The 20,799-nt window shown below is 41.8% G+C and overlaps 1 protein-coding gene across 2 annotated transcripts in view; it reads right to left on the bottom strand.

Annotated features, from left to right (window-relative positions):
* LOC311107015 (serine/threonine-protein kinase MRCK beta-like) overlaps nucleotides 1-20,799 on the bottom strand; it is a 178,017-nt gene that overhangs the window by 92,849 nt on the left and 64,369 nt on the right. For both annotated transcript variants that reach the window (XM_084149466.1, XM_084149467.1), the window contains exon 3: nucleotides 5,928-6,011. In XM_084149466.1, the coding sequence (XP_084005592.1) occupies nucleotides 5,928-6,011 (84 nt within the window). The remainder of the gene's footprint in view (nucleotides 1-5,927; nucleotides 6,012-20,799) is intronic.

Here is a 20,799-nt window from a genome sequence, read left to right as displayed (position 1 = left end):
CGACTAAAACTCACGGTCATTTTAGTCACATATTAGTCACTCCATTTTTTCCCCCATGACATAATTCAGATTGACCTTTAAGTTCCATCGTGCACATTAAGATAGCCATGTCCAACTAGGGCTACTATCCCCTCATATAGCTGGCGCATTGCTATTGTGGCAGATTGTAACCAATGCCAGCCATGATTTACCATATACAGTGCATTTGGAAAGTATTCAGACCCATTCCCTTTTTCCACATTTTGTGACATTACAGCCTTATTCTAGAATGGATAAAACATTTCACCAATCTACACACAATACCCCATAATGACAAAGCAAAAACTGGTTTTTATAAATATTTGCTACTTTATATTTAAAAAAACAAAACAGAAATACCTTATTTACATAAGTATTCAGACCCTTTGCTATGAGACTCGAAATTGAGCTCAGGTGCATCCTGTTTCCATTGATCATCCTTGATTGGACACAATTTGGAAAGGCACACACCTGTCTATATTAGGTCCCACAGTTGACAGAGCATGTCAGAGCAAAAACCAAGCCATGAGGTCCAAGTAATTGTCCGTAGAGCTCCGAGACAGGATTGTGTCGACGCACAAATCTGTGGAAGGGTACTAAAAAAATGTATGCAGCATTGAATGTCTCCAAGAAAACAGTGGCCTCCATCATTCTTAAATGGAAGAAGTTTGGAACCACCAAGACTCTTCCTAGAGCTGGCCGCCTGACCAAACTGAGAGAAGGGCATTGGTCAGGGAGGTGACCAAGAACCCAATGGTCACACTGACAGAGCTCCACAGTTCCTCTGTGGAGATGGGAGAACCTTCCAGAAGGACAACCATCTCTGCAGCACTCTGCAGCAAGATTCTCTGGTCTGATGAAAGCAAGATTGAACTCTTTGGCCTGACTGCCAAGTGTCACGTCTGGAGGAAACCTGGCACCATCCCTACAATGAAGCATGGTGGTGGCAGCATCATGCTGTGGGGATGTTTTTCAGCTGCAGGGACTGGGAGACTAGTCAGGATCAAGGGAAAGATGAACGGCGCAAAGTAGAGAGATCCTTGATGAAAACCTGCTCCAGAGCGCTCAGGACCTCAGACTGGGGGTGAAGGTTCACCTTCCAACAGGATAATGACCCTAAGCACACAGCCAAGACAAAGCAGGAGTGGCTTCAGGACAAGTCTCTGAATGTCCTTGAGTGGCCCAGCCCGAGACCGGACTTGAACACGATCGAACATCTCTGGAGAGACCTGAAAATAGCTGTGCAGCGACGCTCCCATCCAACCTGACAGAGCTTGAGAGGATCTGCACAGAAGAATGGGAGAAACTCCCCAAATACAGGTGTGCCAAACTTGTAGCTTCATACCCAATAAGACTAAAGGCTATAATCGCTGCCAAAGATGCTTCAACAAAGTACTGAGTAAAGGGTCTGAATACTTATGTAAATGTTATATTTCAGTTTTTTATTTTTTATAAAATTGAACAAAAATCTAAAAACCTGTTTTTGCTTTTTCACTATGGGTTACTGTGTGTAGATTGATGAGTTTTTAGAATAAGTCTGTAGCAAAACAAAATGTGGAAAAAGTCAAGGGGTCTGAATACTTTCCAAATGCACTGTAGTATAAAAACAATAAAAAACTATTAAAAAAATAAAACATGTATGCACTCACTAACTGTAAGTCGCTCTGGATAAGAGCATCTGCTAAATGACTAAAATGTAAAATGTAGCCTAAGCTACAAAGTCTTGGCTACAGGTTAAACAATTTAGGCATACAGCTCTTTTCTTCCCATCATAACCTTAGGATGGGGGTTAATAACAGTGATTCCCTTAAAATGGTAGAATCTGAGCATTCCAACGATGCCAGCAATATTACTGCTCCTAATTTCAGCAAATAGCATTAATATTATGCAAAACCATGCATGCTTATGATTGGACAAAACAGATGAAAAGGAGATTTGATGTCAAATTGAGTGTCCATTACATGCTGACCACACCGCTCGCGATGCGTGCGTTGCTAAATTAATGTACACATACATGTTATTCAATCATTTCATCCAAACTTCTCGTGCGCATCTGCATAGCCAGGCGCTAAAATAGAACTTGGTTCTATTTTTGACACTTGACACGCTACAAGTCCCACCTCTCCCATCTCCTCATTGGTTTTTAGGAGTATATACCCACGTGGGTGATTGACAGATGAACTAAGGTCCACACTCCAGATATTTCAACCTGAGTGTCCTGATTGCGTCAGGTGTGGATGGACAAAATCAACATGCGCGCGAGGGCGCACGCCCGATCTATTCAGCATGTTAGTCACACGTGGAATTCTCGTCTCGTCACATTTCCGTCAACTAAAATGAAAACTCATTTGTTACAGTTATCATTTTTTTTCATGGTATCTGGTCTCGTTATAGTCATCAGTTTTCGTCAGGGAAAATAGGTTGTTGACAAATATTTGTCGTCATAGTTATTGTTGACGAAATTAAACAGTGATGTGCAATGTGGTTTGTTTGCGAGTCCCATCTGTCTATCCATCCATCTGTCTATCAATCTATCTAGGGTCTACATACCCATTTATTTACCTATCCATCTATCTATTCATCTTTAAATACTAAAGATTCCTCCGCTGCTGGTTGGAATGCCATGCTGCAGGCAGTGTGTACAGTACAGTCGTAAACTCCACACCCGTCTTGCCTAGGCTTTACAGACACTGAGGGATTGTGGGATGGGGATTACTGACCATTACTGACAAAAGCTCCCATGACGCAGTGTGTCGGGGCCTCAGGCCACTGTCAGAGCCCATTGGGCTGAAACTAGGTGAAGATGTGGAGAGCGGCACAGTCAAAGAAAAATGGCCGTCCTGGCCCGGCCCTCCACACTCCAGCTTAGAATACTGGTGTAGGGTGAAATTCACCCTACACCAGAATAACTCCAGAGAGGCTGACTAGGTTCAGCTCAATGTCCTTTACCACAGGTCTAGGATCAGTTGATTTGGATCAATCCTAACCTTGAGCATTGCAGGGATTAATGAATATCTGACCCTGGATCAGTGACTAGGGGCAACCTGGCTAACTATACTCGTGGACAGTGGTATTACACTAAAGCCGAGCCTCCAAGGATAATAGTTAGCTGTGACAGTCATGAAATTTTGTCAGCCGGTGATTGTCAAGCAAATAACTGCCGGTCTCACAGAAATTGACCATACATTAACATAAACACATTTAGCATCTCCTGGCTTCCACGCATAGCCTACAAGCCACTGATGCAGACCTTTGGAACATCTACATTTTAAAAAGTCTAATAAATCCATGTAATATAGCCTACACCATCACAATAAATCCATTATTTATTTTAGACAGGTTTAAAGAAACATGATTTGAAGAAAATGTAGTCTATTTCAGAAGAACAGAATAGCATACTCTAGTTATCCTTATGTTAGTCCCTGATCTGGCTATGCCATATGGCTGTGGGCTACACTAGCTCATTTAGCAGACAAGATTTGCTTAGAATTCCGTGGCATTATTTCATATTATTTAATAATATGAAGAATGCAATTGAAAATAGCTGATTAAAATAGATAGGATATTTTTGCCAAACGATTTGAGGGAGTGCGGCACACATGCGGTTATTCTGTGTTGAGCGGTTAACAAAGAAACAGGTACTCCTATATGCTTAATTTAGAGTTATTTATGTAACTTTAGTTGTGATACAAATGTTGGGCTTTATGTTTTTTAATACATTCTAAGGCTGCATGATGGTGATTTGTAAAAAGTTGAAAGGCATGAGCCCTGCTTTGTTTCTTGCGCAGGCTGTACACACTTCATCGGTCTCTCATTCACAATTTGACAAGCACTTGATAATGCCTCGAATTTCCCGGCTGCATCCCCTTTGTGTGGCCGTAATGCCCTTGGGCTGAATATAATAATTATAATTCCCTTCTCCCGGCTGCGTGCCAAAGCACCACTCACTCACATGGCTCTCAGTCACGTGATCGGGTCTTTCTCACAGGCTACAAGTGAAGACAGACACATCGGGGACGCAACTGCGCGTGTCCTTATCCAATTCCATCCACATTTACTTTTCGTCAGCCAACAAGATGAGTAGGCCTAATGAACAGCAAAAGCACTAGCCTATGTCAATCTACTATCCCCCATAGTTGACAAAAGTTGACCTATTCTATTCTGTGCGAGAAAGAAATATTCCAAACATAGTCTGGGAGAGTTGTGGGATGCAATAGATCCTAACTTAATACAACCACTAGCATTAAAAAAAGCTGTTTTAAGCAATGAGCCTGACGCAACAGATGAAAACGATTAGCTAAAATGTTGATAAATTATTACGCTATTTCTTCACATTATAAGCGTAGCAATGCACACATGGCAGTAGACTATAAGCGCTAATGTTCCATTAGCAGGAAAACACTATTCTCAAAAGTGCCCACAAATGTGATTATGCATGTAATGCTTTTATTATAAAGGTGCATTTTTATGGTGAGAATTATCTTCCCCAAACTTGAAACTCATGCACAGCATATGTATGCCAGTTAGGCTCTACACAACTTGTAAAGTGGATTAATGTGCCTCATTTTAGGAAGTTATTTGGCCACTTTAGTTGTGATACAAGCCTTATGAAAACATATAGGCCTATGGGCTAGGCTACATGAGGTGTGCGACTACGATTTGAAAAAGTCACAAAAAACGTGCACTGTTTCTTGTCTTAAATTGATAGGCTAATATTGTCACCCATCACACTATTCTTGATTTAATATTGTCTTTACATATACTAAATAATATATATATATATATATATATATATATATATATATATATATATATATATATATATATATATATATATATATATGTGAAATTTCTTTTGATTTAGAATGGACCATAATCATGCACCTGTTTCGAAACAGTGGCAGTGGAAAAAAAAGACATGTCGTCTATGCACTTAAATAGCGAATAGTGGACGCTTTTCCCGTTGTTCATTTTCATGCTAGCCAGGTAGGCTATACTCCTGTTGTAAAGAGAAGCAATGTGCTTAGTATTAGGAAAGTTGAGAAATAAATATAGTAAGCCTATTGAAAGCTGATGGGATCCTCCTCTTTTTAATAGAGGCCATTACTCTGTTTTCTCATGCAATTGCATAGCCTATAGAAATGTTGCGCAACATGAGCTCATAGGCTCTCATGAAGTGTTTGATTAGATTTTCAATTACATTTGTATTGACGTCAGAGTGATTAGAGGGACAATAGAGTGCTGAGTACCAGGCGGTTAGTACGTTTGGTAGGCTACTAATGACCATCAGAAGCATCAGAGCTTGGAGAAACCTAATTACTGTGACTAAACAGTCACGTGGAAATTGACTGCGGTCATGACTTGTGACCGCCGGTGTAGTAATAGTCTGTGTGTGATGCAACCCTTTGCCCTTCAAAGGGTGCAACAAAATTTTACTCATACTAAAAAGCCTCTTAACACACCTTTTATATGAATGTTGGCATATTTCTTAAAGATTTAGTCACTTACAAAGTTCCCAGGTTTAAAGAAATCCAGGTTGGAGGATTCCCAGAATCAGGAGCAGGGAATAACCAGAGGGAAACCTTCAACCAGGATTTCTGAAAACCTCTGGAACTTGGGGAATGTTTCTGGAATTATGCCTACCCAACACATTTAGCTGTTAGGTATGTAGGAAATCTTCTGAGTGGAGATATTCTTTCTGCTTTTGCAACACAAGTGTTTGTCTGGGTGACCGTGGCTAACATAATAATTGTCAACCATGAAAATTAAGCCTTGAGCACTTATTGGGAGCACATGTCAGTTTACACCCAGCACAGGACCTTGACTTGAGTGGGAATATCCGTTCTAGCAGTTCTATTTATAGCTTTCAATTGGAGATTTTGGACACTACAGTACAGTATGATCCTTACCTCGGCTCTCTTCAGCATCTCCCATTTGTTCAGGATCTTCATGGCGTACACGCGTTCTGTGTTCTTCATCTTCACCACCGCAACCTAGAGTGGGAGAAAGCGAGATGGAGGGATGGAGGGGGAGAGAGCGATATGGAGGGAGAAAGAGAGAGATGGAGGGGGGAGAGAGAAGTCAAGAATACACAATTAAAATGCAGCCTAATTAAGAGAGCTGAGAATTGCAGCTTCTTCCTTATTGATGTTTCCTGCCCCTTCCTACTGGCCTATTTACTGTAAACCCAGAGTCTCCCCCAGGACCCACTGCTTTCTAAGATAGTGGATGCATCCCAAATGGCACCCTATTCCCTATATTGGTATTGGGCCCTGGTCAAGAGTAGTGCACTATAGGGAATAGGGTGCCATTTGGGACACATCCATAGTGTTTTAATCCTTAACCCTCATGTACACACCAACATCCAGTATGCATTAAGGGGGAATACAGGCTCGTGTTCATTAGGCCATCTGTACAATGTTAAGGGAAACACTAGTACGCTGGCTTCTGGAGATTCTGGTCCGTAAAATAGTTCTGGCCCTAGACATGTGTAGGAGAGCTGTCACTGAGCTATGATTAAGAATACATTATAAACTAAGGTTTTTAAGATGCAAATTCAAAACCGTACACAAGTACTTACAGGCCAAAAACAGCTAAACCAACAGTTACGGTGCTTCAGATACACCTGGGGACAGGGGTTACATGCGTACATGAGCCCATGCCAATACTGCTTGTGTGTGTGTGTGTGTGTATGTGTCCTGAACCTAACCACAAATCACACGGTGTGTGTTTACCCAAGTGAACTGCCAGAGTGGAGGTGCGTAAGAGAGACTCACCTGACTGGAGGCCTGTGTGCTGCCTCAGCAGCGCAGGAGACCAGACACAACCACACAGGCAGACACACAAACGGGCAGCCCCCCCACACACACCCACACTCGGGCAGTAGTGATGGGGTAAAGTAAATTGACAGTTACAGCGCATTCGGAAAGCATTCAGACCCCTTGACTTTTTCCACATTTTGTTATGTTACAGCCTTATTCTAAAATTGATTCAATTGTTTTTTCCCCCCTCATCAATCTATCACAATACCCCATAATGACAAAGCAAAAACAGGTTTGTAGAAATGTTTGCAAACGTATTAAACATAAAAATCTGAAATATTACACCTTTGGCAGCGATTACAGCCTTAAGTATTCTTGGGTATGATGCTACAATCTTGGCACACCTGTATTTGGGGAGATTCTCCCATCCTTCTCTGCAGATCCTCTGAAGCTCCTGTGTTGTCTTGGCTGTGCGCTTAGGGTTGTTGTCCTGTTGGAAGGTGAAGATTCACACCGTCTGAGGCTCTGGAGCAGGTTTTCATCAAGGATCTCTCTGTACTTTGCTCCGTTCATCTTTCCCTCGATCCTGACTAGTCTCTCAGTCCCTGCAGCTGAAAAACATCTCCACAGCAAGATGCTGCCACCACCATGCCTCACTGTAGGGATGGTGCCAGGTTTCCTCCAGACGTAACACTTGGCATTCAGGCGAAAGAGTTCAATCTTGGTTTCATCAGACCAGAGAATCTTGTTTCTCATGGTCTGAGAGTCCTTTATGTGCCTTTTGGCAAACTCCAAGTGGGCTGTCATGTGCCTTTTACTGAGGAGTGGCTTCTGTCTGTCCACTCTACCATAAAGGCCTGATAGGTGGAGTGCTACAGAGATGGGAGAACCTTCCAGAAGGACAACCATCTCCACAGAGGAACTCTGGACCATCGGGTTCTTGGTCACCTCCCTGACCAAGGCCCTTCTCCCCCGTTTGGACGGGCGGCCAGCTCTAAGAAGAGTCTTGGTGGTTCCAAACTTCTTCCATTTAAGAAAGATTGAGGCCAATGTGTTCTTGGGGACCTTCAATGCTGCAGAAAATGTTTGGTACCCTTCCCCAGATCTGTGCCTCGAAACAATCACGTCTCAGAGCTCTACGGACAATTCCTTCGACCTCATGGCTTGGTTTTTGCTCTGACATGCTCTGTCAACTGTGGGACCTTATATAGACAGGTGTGTGCCTTTCCAAATCATGTCCAATCAATTGAATTTACGACAGGTGGACTCCAATCAAGTTGTAGAAACATCTCAAGGATGATCAATGGAAACAGGATGCACCTGACCTCAATTTTGAGTCGCATAGCAAAGGGTCTGAATACTTATGTAAATAAGTTATGTTTATAATTTTTATACATTTGGAAAAAAAATCTAAAAACCTGTTTTCGCTTTGTCATTATGGGGTTGTGCGTGTAGATTGCTGAGATGTTTTAATTTTTTTAAGCTGTAACGTAACAAAATGTGGAAAAAGTCAAAGGGTCTGAATACTTTCAGAAGGCACTGTATATTGCGCATCGTGCCTCTCCACTTACTCATTGCTAGCCTGCACTGGGAGTCTGGGCTGCATCATGTTAGCTAACCACTCATGCTGCACAGAAGTTAAAACACTTGAATAATGCAACACTGCACGTAGAAATTTTGAAACTGTTAATTACTGTTCACAAAACAATGTCCATACAGGCTAGAACACTTTACTATGAAAGATACTGGTAGCTTCCAGCTATTGTAGGCTAACTTTCCTTGCTAGCTTACAGCTAAAGCCTAAATCAATTCACTACCCTAGTACTTTGTTTGTGAAACCATAACGCAAAATATGATTTCAAAGCTGATTTCCACCGAAAACGTCATTCATTCACTTAATTAATTCACTCTCTCCCAAAGATTATCGACTGCCTCAGCAAACTGACTGTGCTCCAATGGGCCACCCCCATCTTGCCTTGACCTCATTACTGGTTAAAGAGACAGCGCAAATCTTCACTATGCAAATGTTGTTGATCAGTGTAATAAAATAAGTACCAAATGGAAGGGAAACAGATTGTCATCTGTAGCCCCATGAAATCAGCCAAAACAAGCTCAATAACTCAATGCACACACTCCTATAGAATATGCATTCACTTGTATTGTGGATAGGCTACATTTAGATATACCCAGTTTATCAATAGAGATTTACCATTCAAATAAATGATTACCATTATGTTATGTAGTTTGTTTTTACAAATGTATGTCAAATTGATTGTATAATTGATTCATTAATGCATACAGTGCATTCAGAAAGTATTCATATACCCTTGACTTATTCCACATTTGTGAGTCATTTCAGGAAACTAGGTGTATGTAGTGCATCACTACTTCACAGGAGAGGCATTTGAACATACTTTTTTTCAATCAAAATGCATTTTTTGGCAGAAATGCCTTCTGGAACATGTGAACTTTCATGTGCCTTAATAACAAACGTGTATGCCATCTGTAAATACAAATAAAATTGTTAAATTACAAGCTTAGTTGGTTTAGCCACGGAAAAAGACAGGGACCTTCCTGCTAGCCATGATTGATTGAGATAATGGATGGGCTGGATATGCCGAGAGATAAGTTTGGATTGTTCTGCGATGTAGCACGCTTCTGTCTATAACATGAGCTGATTAGTATGTATAGATAATCCTTTCTAAAGTGGCTTTTTTTAACAATATCACGAAGAACTGCAAAAGTGTTGCTAAGGCGCTCCACTTTCTGGAGGACCGAGTTTGGAAATCAGTTGAATGCCTGGTGGAAACACAGTATGATAGCTAAGGAGATGGAGAAAATTCAGGCATTTGATTGCAAATGCAGAGTGAGTCGAAAAGAGAACACAGAAGGCTGTTGTATAAAACACCCCTCTCCGGATTACATCTTCAAACTAAGGGCAACCATGGCATCTGTGACAGAGAGGGAGAAGTGTTCATCCATGTATAAGAGAGTCTAGCTATCTACATTTTCAGATTTATTACACGTTTCAAATTTTGTCAGAAAGTCGTTTATTGCGAGTTAAAGCGTACGGTTAGCTAGCTAGCTAACGTTAGCTGGCTGGCTGGCTCGCTAGCTAACGTTACTTGTATAATCTGTGTAATAATATTATTCGTATCTCAGAGCCATTTGCATTGCTAGTTATAGCCTAATGTTAGCTAGATAGCTAACATAGAACCTAGCTAGTTGGTTAGCTTTAGCGACCTGTAGATTCATGCAGGGTAGCAACATTATGAGTTGGATTATGGCTCATTGTTTTGCTAGCTAGCTAGCTAGCTAGCTCGCTACATGTTTAAACAAAAGACTCCATTATGCAAGTAACCATTTCACTGTACCGGTTATACCTTCTGTATCCTGTGCATGTGACAAACTTTGATTTTATTTTATATAGAATGTGTTTACCAGAGATGGTAATGGTAAAGAACAACATGACCTGCACCAAAGTCAAATTAGGATATAATGTTAGGCCAACGAGACAGTGTCCAAGTTCTAAAATTCTCCAGTGGAATGCCCTGCTTTAATTGTCACACTCACAACCGTAAGCTATTTTCTGTAATTAGCGTGCCATTAACATGTAAATAACGATCTTGTTGTGAGTTTTTTGTCCTGTAATAATGAATACAAATTAGCTCAAGTTAAGACCTTGTCAGCTATATGATATGGTAGTTATTTGAACTGGCTAGCCAGCTAACTTACCGTAAGCTAACAAGCTAGAAACAATTGCTTTGAGTTGCCTGGTTTGCTAGACAGACATATTCTAAATTCATTTTTAAACGGGTGGGTTTATTTGTGTCAAAATACAACAGTTATGCTATTTTGGACCACCAGGCTGCTGATGTCATGAAGCCTGTCGTTTTTATGTTTATACTTTTCATAACAAGTTCGATGTCGGACGACAATAGAAAGTTCATTACATCACTGCGACAACTGTCTACAGACATGTCGATAGACGTAGTATAAAGCAGCCTTTAGTCTTGAAATCTTTGGTTGTACACTACCGTACTCACTGTTTAGCACATGGCCTCACGTGAATCCTTCAATAGATGGGTGGGGCTAAAGCTTAAGAGGGTGTGAACTATGCTGAATGTTCAAATAAACCTACCATTAAAATTATAGACTGATCATTTCTTTGTCAGTGGGCAAACATACAAAATCAGCAGGGGATCAAATACTTTTTTTCCCCTCACATATATATGCATGAAAAAAAAAACATGGGGGATTGGAAGTGATGCAGACAATTACATTGATGGAAGTTACAATCTATCTGCAATATTAAAGCTGCTCTACCCCCTAAAAAATATATATATATATTATAATAATAATAATAATAATAATAATAATAATAATAACATAGTTCAAGCATACCAAGACTATCGTGAAGATGGCACGACAAAGCCTATTCCCCCTAAGGAGACTGAAAAGATTTGGCATGGGTCCTCAGATCCTCAAAAAGTTCTACAGCTGCACCATCGAGAGCATCCTGACTGGTTGCATCACTGCCTGGTATGGCAACTGCTCGGCCTCCGACCGCAAGGCACTACAGAGTGTAGTGCGTACGGCCCAGTACATCACTGGGGCCAAGCTTCCTGCCATCCAGGACCTCAATACCAGGTGGTGTCAGAGGAAGGCCCAAAAAATTGCCAAAGACTCCAGCCACCCTAGTCAGACTGTTCTCTCCGCTACCTCGCGGAAAGCGGTACCGGAGAGCCAAGTCTTGGTCCACAAGGCTTCTAAACAGCTTCTACCCCCAAGCCATAAGACTCCAGAACATCTAATCAAATGACTACCCAGACTACTTGCATTACCCCCCTCCCCTCCCCTTTTACGCTGCTGCTACTCTCTGTTTATTATCTATGCATAGTCACTTTAATAACTCTACCTACATGTACATATTACCTCAATTAACCGGTTCCCCAGCACATTGACTTGGTACCGGTACCCCCTGTATATAGCCTCGCTAATGTTATTTTTACTGCTGCTCTTTAATTATTTGTTACTTTTATTTCGTATTCTTTTATTTCATATTTTTGTGTCTTCTTTCTTAAAACTATATTGTTGGTTAAGGGCTTGTAAGTAAGCATTTCACTGTAAGGTCTACACCTGTTGTATTTGGCACATGTGACAAATACAATTTGATTTGAGTGGTACTCAGTGATGTGTTGTGTTGGATTTGCCCTAAACATAACACTTTGTATTCAGGACATAAAGTTAATTTCTTAGCAGTTTTACTTTAGTGCCTTATTGCAAACAGGATGCATGTTTTGGAATATTTGTATTCTGTACAGGCTTACTTCTTTTCACTCTGTCATTTAGGTTAGTATTGTGGAGTAACTACAATGTTGTTGATCCATCCTCAGTTTTCTCCCATCACAGCCATTAAACTCTAACTGTTTTAAAGTCACCATTGTCCTCATGGTGAAATCCCTGAGCAGTTTCCTTCCCTGAGCAGTTTCCTTCCTCTCCGGCCACTGAGTTAGGAAGGACGCCTGTATCATTGATACACCATCCAAAGTGCAATTAATAAGGGATATTCAATGTCTGACTTGTTAAGCACATTTTTTCTCCTGAACTTATTTACCCTTGCCATAAACAAAGGGGTTGAATACTTATTGACTCAAGACATTTCAGCTTTTCATTTTGAATTAATTTGTAAAAATGTCTAAAAACATAATTCCACTTGGACATTATGTGATATTGTGTGTAGGCCAGTGACATAAAATCAATTTGAAATTCAGGCACACAACAAAATGTGGAAAAAGGGGTGTGAATACTTTCTGAAGGCACTGTACATGGCTGTCTCGGAAAAATGCACGTACATTTTTTATTTTGTAATGATATTGAACTCAAAAGATGCCCAACGATTCATCAGAGCAGTAGCTGAGTTTATCCGTCTGTTTACGTGACATTATGTGACTGGCTAATATGCCTTATTTTTTGCCGTGGCATCGCTTTGGTATCATTGTGGTATAGAGCATCAAATAAAATAAAATTGCTGAATACAACTGGTGTAGACATAACCGTGAAATGCTTACATACAAGCCCTTAACCAACAATGCAGTTCAAGAAATAGAGTTAAGAAAATATTTACTAAATAAACTAAAGTAAAAAATAAAATGTAACACAATAAAATAACTATAACAAGGCTATATAACTGGTCGAGGTAATTTGTATATGTAGGTAGGGGTAAAGTGCCTACGCATAGATAATAAACAGAGAGTAGCAGCAGTGTAAAAACAAAGGAGAGATTACAGTCTATGACTCGGGTGACTGGAGTCTTTGACAAATGTTTGGCCTTTCCTCTGACACCGCCTAGTATATATCCTTTGACAGCTCTTTGGTCTTGGCCATAGTGGAGTTTGGAGTGTGACTGTTTGAGGTTGTGGACAGGTGTCTTTTATACTGATAACAAGTTCAAACAGGTGCCATTAATACAGGTAACGAGTGGAGGACAGAGGAGCCTCTTAAAGAAGAAGTTACAGGTCTGTGAGAGCCAGAAATCTTGCTTGTTTGTAGGTGACCAAATACTTATTTTCCACCATAATTTGGAAATAAATTCATTAAAAATCCTACAATGTGATTTTCTGGATTTATTTTTCTTATTTTGTCTGTCATAGTTGACGTGTCCCTATGATGAAAATTACAGGCGCCTCTCATCTTTTTAAGTGGGAGAACTTGCACAATTGGTGGCTGACTAAATACTTTTTTTACCCACTGTAGGTGTTCCTTTTGTCCAGGTGGGAAAGGGCAGTGTGGAGTGCGATTGAGATTGCGTCATCTGTGGATCTGTTGGGGCGGTATGCGAATTGGAGTGGGTCTAGGGTTTCCGGGATGATGGTGTTGATGTGAGTTATGACCAGCCTTTCAAAGCACTTCATGGCTACCAACGTGGCACTAATGGGTTGTGGGATCTTGTTCCAGTTAAGGTATGTTGTGTTGTGCTGCCTTGGACTTCACGTTTCGTTTCGTTTCTTGTTTTGTCGTTGTGTTTAATATTTAATAAACATGTACGCATATCACGCTGCGCCTTGGTCTGACCCCGTCGATGAACGAACGTGACAACAGTGCCAAAACTGCAAAACCCCACCTACCTGGCAGAATCAAATATTTCAAATAGTATCGAACCAAGATCAGTATCACAACAGCAATATAGGCTACCACTAAAGACAGGGAGACACAAGCAAAACCACATAGCCAGACAATGTAAACAGATCAGATAAAACCAGAGGTAAGAGAGGACAAAGGAAAAACAAACCCAACCCTCATCCAACCTGACAGAGCTTGAGAGGATCTGCAGAGAAGAAATGGGACAAACTCCCCAAATACAGGTGTTCCAAGCTTGTAGCATCATACCCAAGAAGACTTGAGGCTGTAATTGCTGCCAAAGGTGCTTCAACAAAGTACTGAGTAAAGGGTCAACAAAGTACTGAGTAAAGGGTCTGAGTACTTATGTAAATGTATATATTTTTTATACATTCGGTAACATTTCTAAAAACCAGTTTTTGCTTTGTTATTATGTGGAATTATGTGTAGATTGATGAGGGGGAAAAAACAATGTAATCTATTTTAGAATAACGCTGTAACGTACCAAAATGTGGAAAAAGTCAAGGGGTCTGAATACCGAATGCACTGGATGGAAGTTGAGACTAAGGAGTCAGAGACATGACAATGGCCTTTCAATACGTTGTAATAGAATTTGCACAAGTCTGTCATCATTGACTGGGTGGAAGGAAGGAGAGCGGAGCGCAGAGCTTTCATTGGGTCTGATGCCCAGGTTACTGATTGACTAGAGGGTACAGAATCCCTCAAAGCCCTCATGCACTTGCACAGCCGCAGCCGTGTGTGTGTGTGTAGGGCTGGGAATGTGCACTGCATTAGTGGTGGGTATATACTGTATTGCTAGGTTGGGATATTGCCTAAGGCCGATGAGGGGATCATTTTGAGGACATGCTGCAGTGAATATGGAAAGCAAGTGGTATTGCAGATAATGATCAATGATGTCGGTGCCACTACTAACTATTATGCAATTACTTATAAACTAACAAAACTCACTTATTTGAGCCAAGATTGCAACATTGTGAAATGACACTGGTCTGAATGCACCACTCTGAGCTTCTCAATGTAAGCCATTGTTAAGTGAAGAGATGCATCTAGTTTTTTTTAGTATCAATGGGATTTGGCCTACACAGTGAACGTCACTAGAACAGCAAAGTCTCCACTGAATTAATGGAAAGAGGGACCCCGACACCCTATCCCTTTATAGGTTACCTACTGGGGCTATAAGGTTAAATGTAGTGCACCATTTAGGCTAGGGTGTCATTTCAGATCCACCCCCCCCCCCCCCCCAAAAAAAAAACATTGTAAAGTGGTTATCCCACTGGCTATAAGGTGAATGCACCAATTTGTAAGTCGCTCTGGATAAGAGCGTCTGCTAAATGACGTAAATGTAATGATATTGACCTCTTGCACCATCGTCTGCATGATAATTTTGTCTATCCCCACCAGACACGATCATGACATGCAGGTTAAAACACCAAAACCAACTGTGAATCAATCCTTAAGAGTCTACTGACACACCTATGTGTCAATCTAAATACCAACATTAAGAAATTCCCTTCAAAATCTGTCAGTTTAAGCCAGAGATACCAGGTTTTCTTCCATGGGCAATGTTGGCCTTCCACATCTGCGGTGGAAAGTGGCCGAGTTCCAGCGGTGTTTGTCAGACCATGAGACATCCCGAAAATGGTTCTTCTCACGAAAATGTTTGTAACGTCCGAATGATTTGGCCTACAAACTATTATAACCACTCTATGAAAAGGGGAGACTTTTTGCTCTACAACCCACCACAAGTGTCACGGAACTCGTCTGAAGGTAACACATACAAATGAATGGAAGTATGCAGGTAGTTTTGTACCAACAAAAATAAGGGGTTAAATGAGTGTCCAAATAAACTAAAATATTTCCTCAGCTTTCTTATATCTCCTAGATATAGGACAGACACTTCAAAACCTTATTCCTTATGATTAATTGTTTTACTGTCTTTTTTGCCATTTATGAATGTGTTATTCAATGCGTTTCTATGGGCTATAGTAGTAAAGACCAAATTCAATATTATTATTAAAAAAAATTATATCTAAAGGGGTCGTAAAATTCCAAATCAAATAGCTAAATGAGCCATGGTATGACCATCTTAAAACAATTCCATATGTTGGCTTAGTACCATTTCCTGGATATGTTAGATGAAATAGACTACATTACCAAAAATATGTGGACACGTGCTTCTCGAACATCTTATTCCAAAATCATGGGCATTATTGTGGAGTTGGATCCCCCCCTTTGCTGCTACAGTGAGGGAAAAAAGTAATTGATCCCCTGCTGATTTTGTACGTTTGCCCACTGACAAAGAAATGATCAGTCTATCATTTTAATGATAGGTTTATTTGAACAGTGAGAGACAGAATAACAACAACAAAATCCAGAAAAACGCATGTCAAAAATGTTATTAATTGATTTGCATTTTAATGAGGGAAATAAGTATTTGACCCCTCTGCTAAACATGAGTTAGTACTTGGTGGCAAAACCCTTGTTGGCAATCACAGAGACCAGACGTTTCTTGTAGTTGGCCAGCAGGTTTGCACACATCTCAGAAGGGATTTTGTCCCACTCCTCTTTGCAGATCTTCTCCAAGTCATTAAGGTTTCGAGGCTGACGTTTGGCAACTCGAACCTTCAGCTCCCTCCACAGATTTTCTATGGGATTAAAGTCTGGAGACTGGCTAGGCCACTCCAGGACCTTAATGTGCTTCTTCTTGAGCCACTCCTTTGTTGCCTTGGCCGTGTGTTTTGGGTCATTGTCATGCTGGAATACCCATCCACAACCCATTTAATGCCCTGGCTGAGGGAAAGAGTTTCTCACCCAAGATTTGACGGTACATGGCCCCGTCCATCGTCCCTTTGATGCGGTGAAGTTGTCCTGTCCCCTTAGCAGAAACCCCCCCCCCAAGGCATAATGTTTCCACCTCCATGTTTGACGGTGGGGATGGTGTTCTTGGGGTCATAGGCAGCATTCCTCCTCCTCCAAACACAGCGAGTTGAGTTGATGCCAAAGAGCTCGATTTTGGTCTCATCTGACCACAACACTTTCACCCAGTTCTCCTCTGAATCATTCAGATGTTCATTGGCAAACTTCAGACGGGCCTGTATATGTGCTTTCTTGAGCAGGGGGACCTTGCGGGGGCTGCAGGATTTCAGTCCATCACGGCGTAGTGTGTTACCAATTGTTTTCTTGGTGACTATGGTCCCAGCTGCCTTGAGATCATTGACAAGATCCTCCCGTGTAGTTCTGGGCTGATTCCTCACCGTTCTCATGATCATTGCAACTCCACGAGGTGAGATCTTGCATGGAGCCCCAGGCGAGGGAGATTGACAGTTCTTTTGTGTTTCTTCCATTTGCGTTACCTGTATAAAAGACACCTGGGAGCTAGAAATCTTTCTGATTGAGAGGGGGTCAAATACCTATTTCCCTCATTAAAATGCAAATCAATTTATAACATTTCTGACATGCGTTTTTCTGGAATTTTGTTGTTGTTATTCTGTCTCTCACTGTTCAAATAAACCTACCATTAAAAATATAGACTGATCATTTCTTTGCCAGTGGGCAAACGTACAAAATCAGCAGGGGATCAAATACTTATTTCCCTCACTGTATGGAATCATGTAGTAATCAAAAAAGTGTAAAACAAATCAAAGTATATTTTACACTTGAGAATCTTCAAATAGCCTCCCTTTGCCTTGACAGCTTTACACACTCTTGGCATTCTCTCAACCAGCTTCACCTGGAATGTTTTTCCATCAATCTTGAAGGAGTTCCCACATATGCTGAGCACTTCTTGGCTGCTTTTCCTTCACTCTGCCGTCCAACTCATCTCAAACCATCTCAATTGGGTTGTGGAGGCCAGGTCATCTGATGCAGCACTCATCACTCTCCTTCTTGGTAAAATAGCCCTTACACAGCCTGGAGGTGTGTTGGGTCATTGTCCTGTTGAAAAACAAATGATCGTCCCACTAAGCCCAAACCAGATGGGATGGCGTATCGCTGTAGAATGCTGTGGTAGCCATGCTGTTCAAGTGTGCCTTGAATTCTAAATAAATCACAGACAGTGTCACAAGCAAAGCACCCCCACACCATAACACCACCTCCTCCATGCTTTATGGTGGGAAATACACATGCAGAGATCATCCGTTCACCCACACCGCGTCTCACAAAGACACGGCGGTTGGAACCCAAAATCCTCTAATTTGGACTCCAGACCAAAGCCCAATTTTCCACCGGTCTAATGTCCATTGCTCGTGTTTCTTGGCCCAAGCAGGTCTCTTCTTCTTATTGGTGTCCTTTAGTAGTGGTTTCTTTGCAGCAATTCGACCATGAAGGCCTGATTCACACAGTCCCCTCTGAACAGTTGATGTTGAGATGTGTCGGTTACTTGAACTCTGTGAAGCATTTATTTGGGCTGCAATTTCTGAGGCTGGTAACTCTAATGAACTTATCCTCTGCAGCAGAGTTAACTCTGGGTCTTCCATTCTTGTTGCGGTCCTCATGAGAGCCAATTTCACCATAGCACTTGATGGTTTTTGCGACTGCACTTGAAGAAACTTTCAAAGTTCTTGAAATGTTCCATATTGACTGATCTTCATTTCTTAAAGTAATGATGGACTGTCATTTCTCTTTGTTTATTTGAGCTGTTCTTGCCATAATATGGACTTGGTATTTTACCAAATAGGGCTATCTTCTGTATACCCCCCTACCTTGTCACAACACAACTGATTGGCTCATACACATTAAGAAGGAAAGAAATTCCACAAATTAACTTTTAAGAAGGCACACCTGTTAATTGAAATGCATTCCAGGTGACTACCTCATGAGGCTGGTTGAGAGAATGCCAAGAGTGTGCAAAGCTGTAATCAAGGCAAAGGGTGGCTATTTGAAGATTTTCAAATCTCAAATATATTTTGATTTGTTTAACACTTTTTTGGTTACTTCATGATTCCATGTGTTATTTCATAGTGTTGATGTCTTCACACTATTATTCTACAATGTAGAAAATTGTAAAAATAAAGAAAAACCCTGGAATGAGTAGGTGTGTCCAAACTTTTGACTGGTACTGTATGCCTATTTATATGCTTTATAATGCTTTTGAATGACACTTCCAGTTTTGACGGGAAATACCGGGATACCCGGGAGAAAATCGCGTGTACTCTGACAATTAATCCACAGATAAGGGAAACCTACACTGCTCAAAAACATAAAGGGAACACTTAAACAACACAATGTAACTCCAAGTCAATCACACTTCTGTGAAATCAACCTGTCTACTTAGGAAGCAACACTGATTGACAATACATTTCACATGCTGTTGTGCAAAGGTGGAAATTATAGGCAATTAGCAAGACACCCCCAATAAAGGACTGGTTTTGCAGGTGGTGACCACAGACCACTTCTCAGTTCCTATGCTTCCTGGCTGATGTTTTGGTCACTTTTGAATGCTGGTGGTGCTTTCACTCTAGTGGTAGCATGAGACGGAGTCTACAACCCACACAAGTGGCTCAGGTAGTGCAGCTCATCCAGGATGGCACATCAATGCGAGCTGTGGCAAGAAGGTTTGCTGTGTCTGTCAGCGTAGTGTCCAGAGCATGGAGGCGCTACCAGGAGACAGGCCAGTACATCAGGAGATGTGGAGGAGGCCGTAGGAGGGCAACAACCCAGCAGCAGGACTGCTACCTCCGCCTTTGTGCAAGGAGGAGCAGGAGGAGCACTGCCAGAGCCCTGCAAAATGACCTCCAGCAGGCCACATATTTGTGCATGTGTCTGCTCAAACGGTCAGAAACAGACTCCATGGGGGTGGTATGAGGGCCCGACGTTCACAGGTGGGGGTTGTGCTTACAGCCCAACACCGTGCAGGACGTTTGGCATTTGCCAGAGAACACCAAGATTGGCAAATTCGCCACTGGTGCCCTGTGCTCTTCACAAATGAAAGCAGGTTCACACTGAGCACATGTGACAGACGTGACAGAGTTTGGAGACGCTGTGGAGAACGTTCTGCTGCCTGCAACATCCTCCAGCATGACCGGTTTGGCGGTGGGTCAGTCATGGTGTGGGGTGGCCGCACAGCCCTCCATGTGCTCGCCAGAGGTAGCCTGACTGCCATTAGGTACCGAGATGAGATCCTCAGACCCCTTGTGAGACCATATGCTGGTGCGGTTGGCCCTGGGTTCCTCCTAATGCAAGACAATGCTAGACCTCATGTTGCTGGAGTGTGTCAGCAGTTCCTGCAAGAGGAAGGCATTGATGCTATGGACTGGCCCGCCCGTTCCCCAGACCTGAATCCAATTGAGCACATCTGGGACATCATGTCTCGCTCCATCCACCAACGCCACGTTGCACCACAGACTGTCCAGGAGTTTATATAAAAAAAATATATAAAATAATCTGCACGCACGCAACGTAGCCGGTCTAGTCAGGGTGTTGGACCAAATCCACTTTGGCAAACACTGTGGCTGAAAACGTTGGGCTACAAGTTGTTAAATCCTTGGTTTCTCTGTCCTTTCCTACATCAACATCCTTGCCTCCCTCTCAAAGCTCATTGGAGGACAAAGTCCGAAGGAGGGACCTTATATCCTCTCCTCCAATGTATTTGGAGGAGGTGGTGAGGAATTGAGGAAATAAAGACTAAGGATTTGACAGCTAGTAACGTTTTCAGACGCATCCAGTGATCTTTTAGCCTTGAGTGCTACCTCCAAATCCATCTATCTCCGTTCTCCTTCCCCCTCTCTGTCTCTATCATTTTCCCCTTCACTCTTCTCATCCCTCGCTTTCTCTGTGACCTTCTCGCTTTTGCTCCCGTCTCTTGCGTACCCTTTCCCTCTTCTTACCCTCCTCTCGCTTTTAATCGCCCTTGTTCTTGCTCTCCCTCGTTTTAAAAGTCACG

The sequence above is a fragment of the Coregonus lavaretus genome (assembly GCF_964263955.1).
Source record: "Coregonus lavaretus genome assembly, chromosome: 31".
Classification (NCBI taxonomy): Eukaryota; Metazoa; Chordata; class Actinopteri; order Salmoniformes; family Salmonidae; genus Coregonus; species Coregonus lavaretus.
The sequence above is the reverse complement of the archived record's forward strand: the minus strand, read 5'-3'. Positions and strand labels throughout refer to the sequence as shown.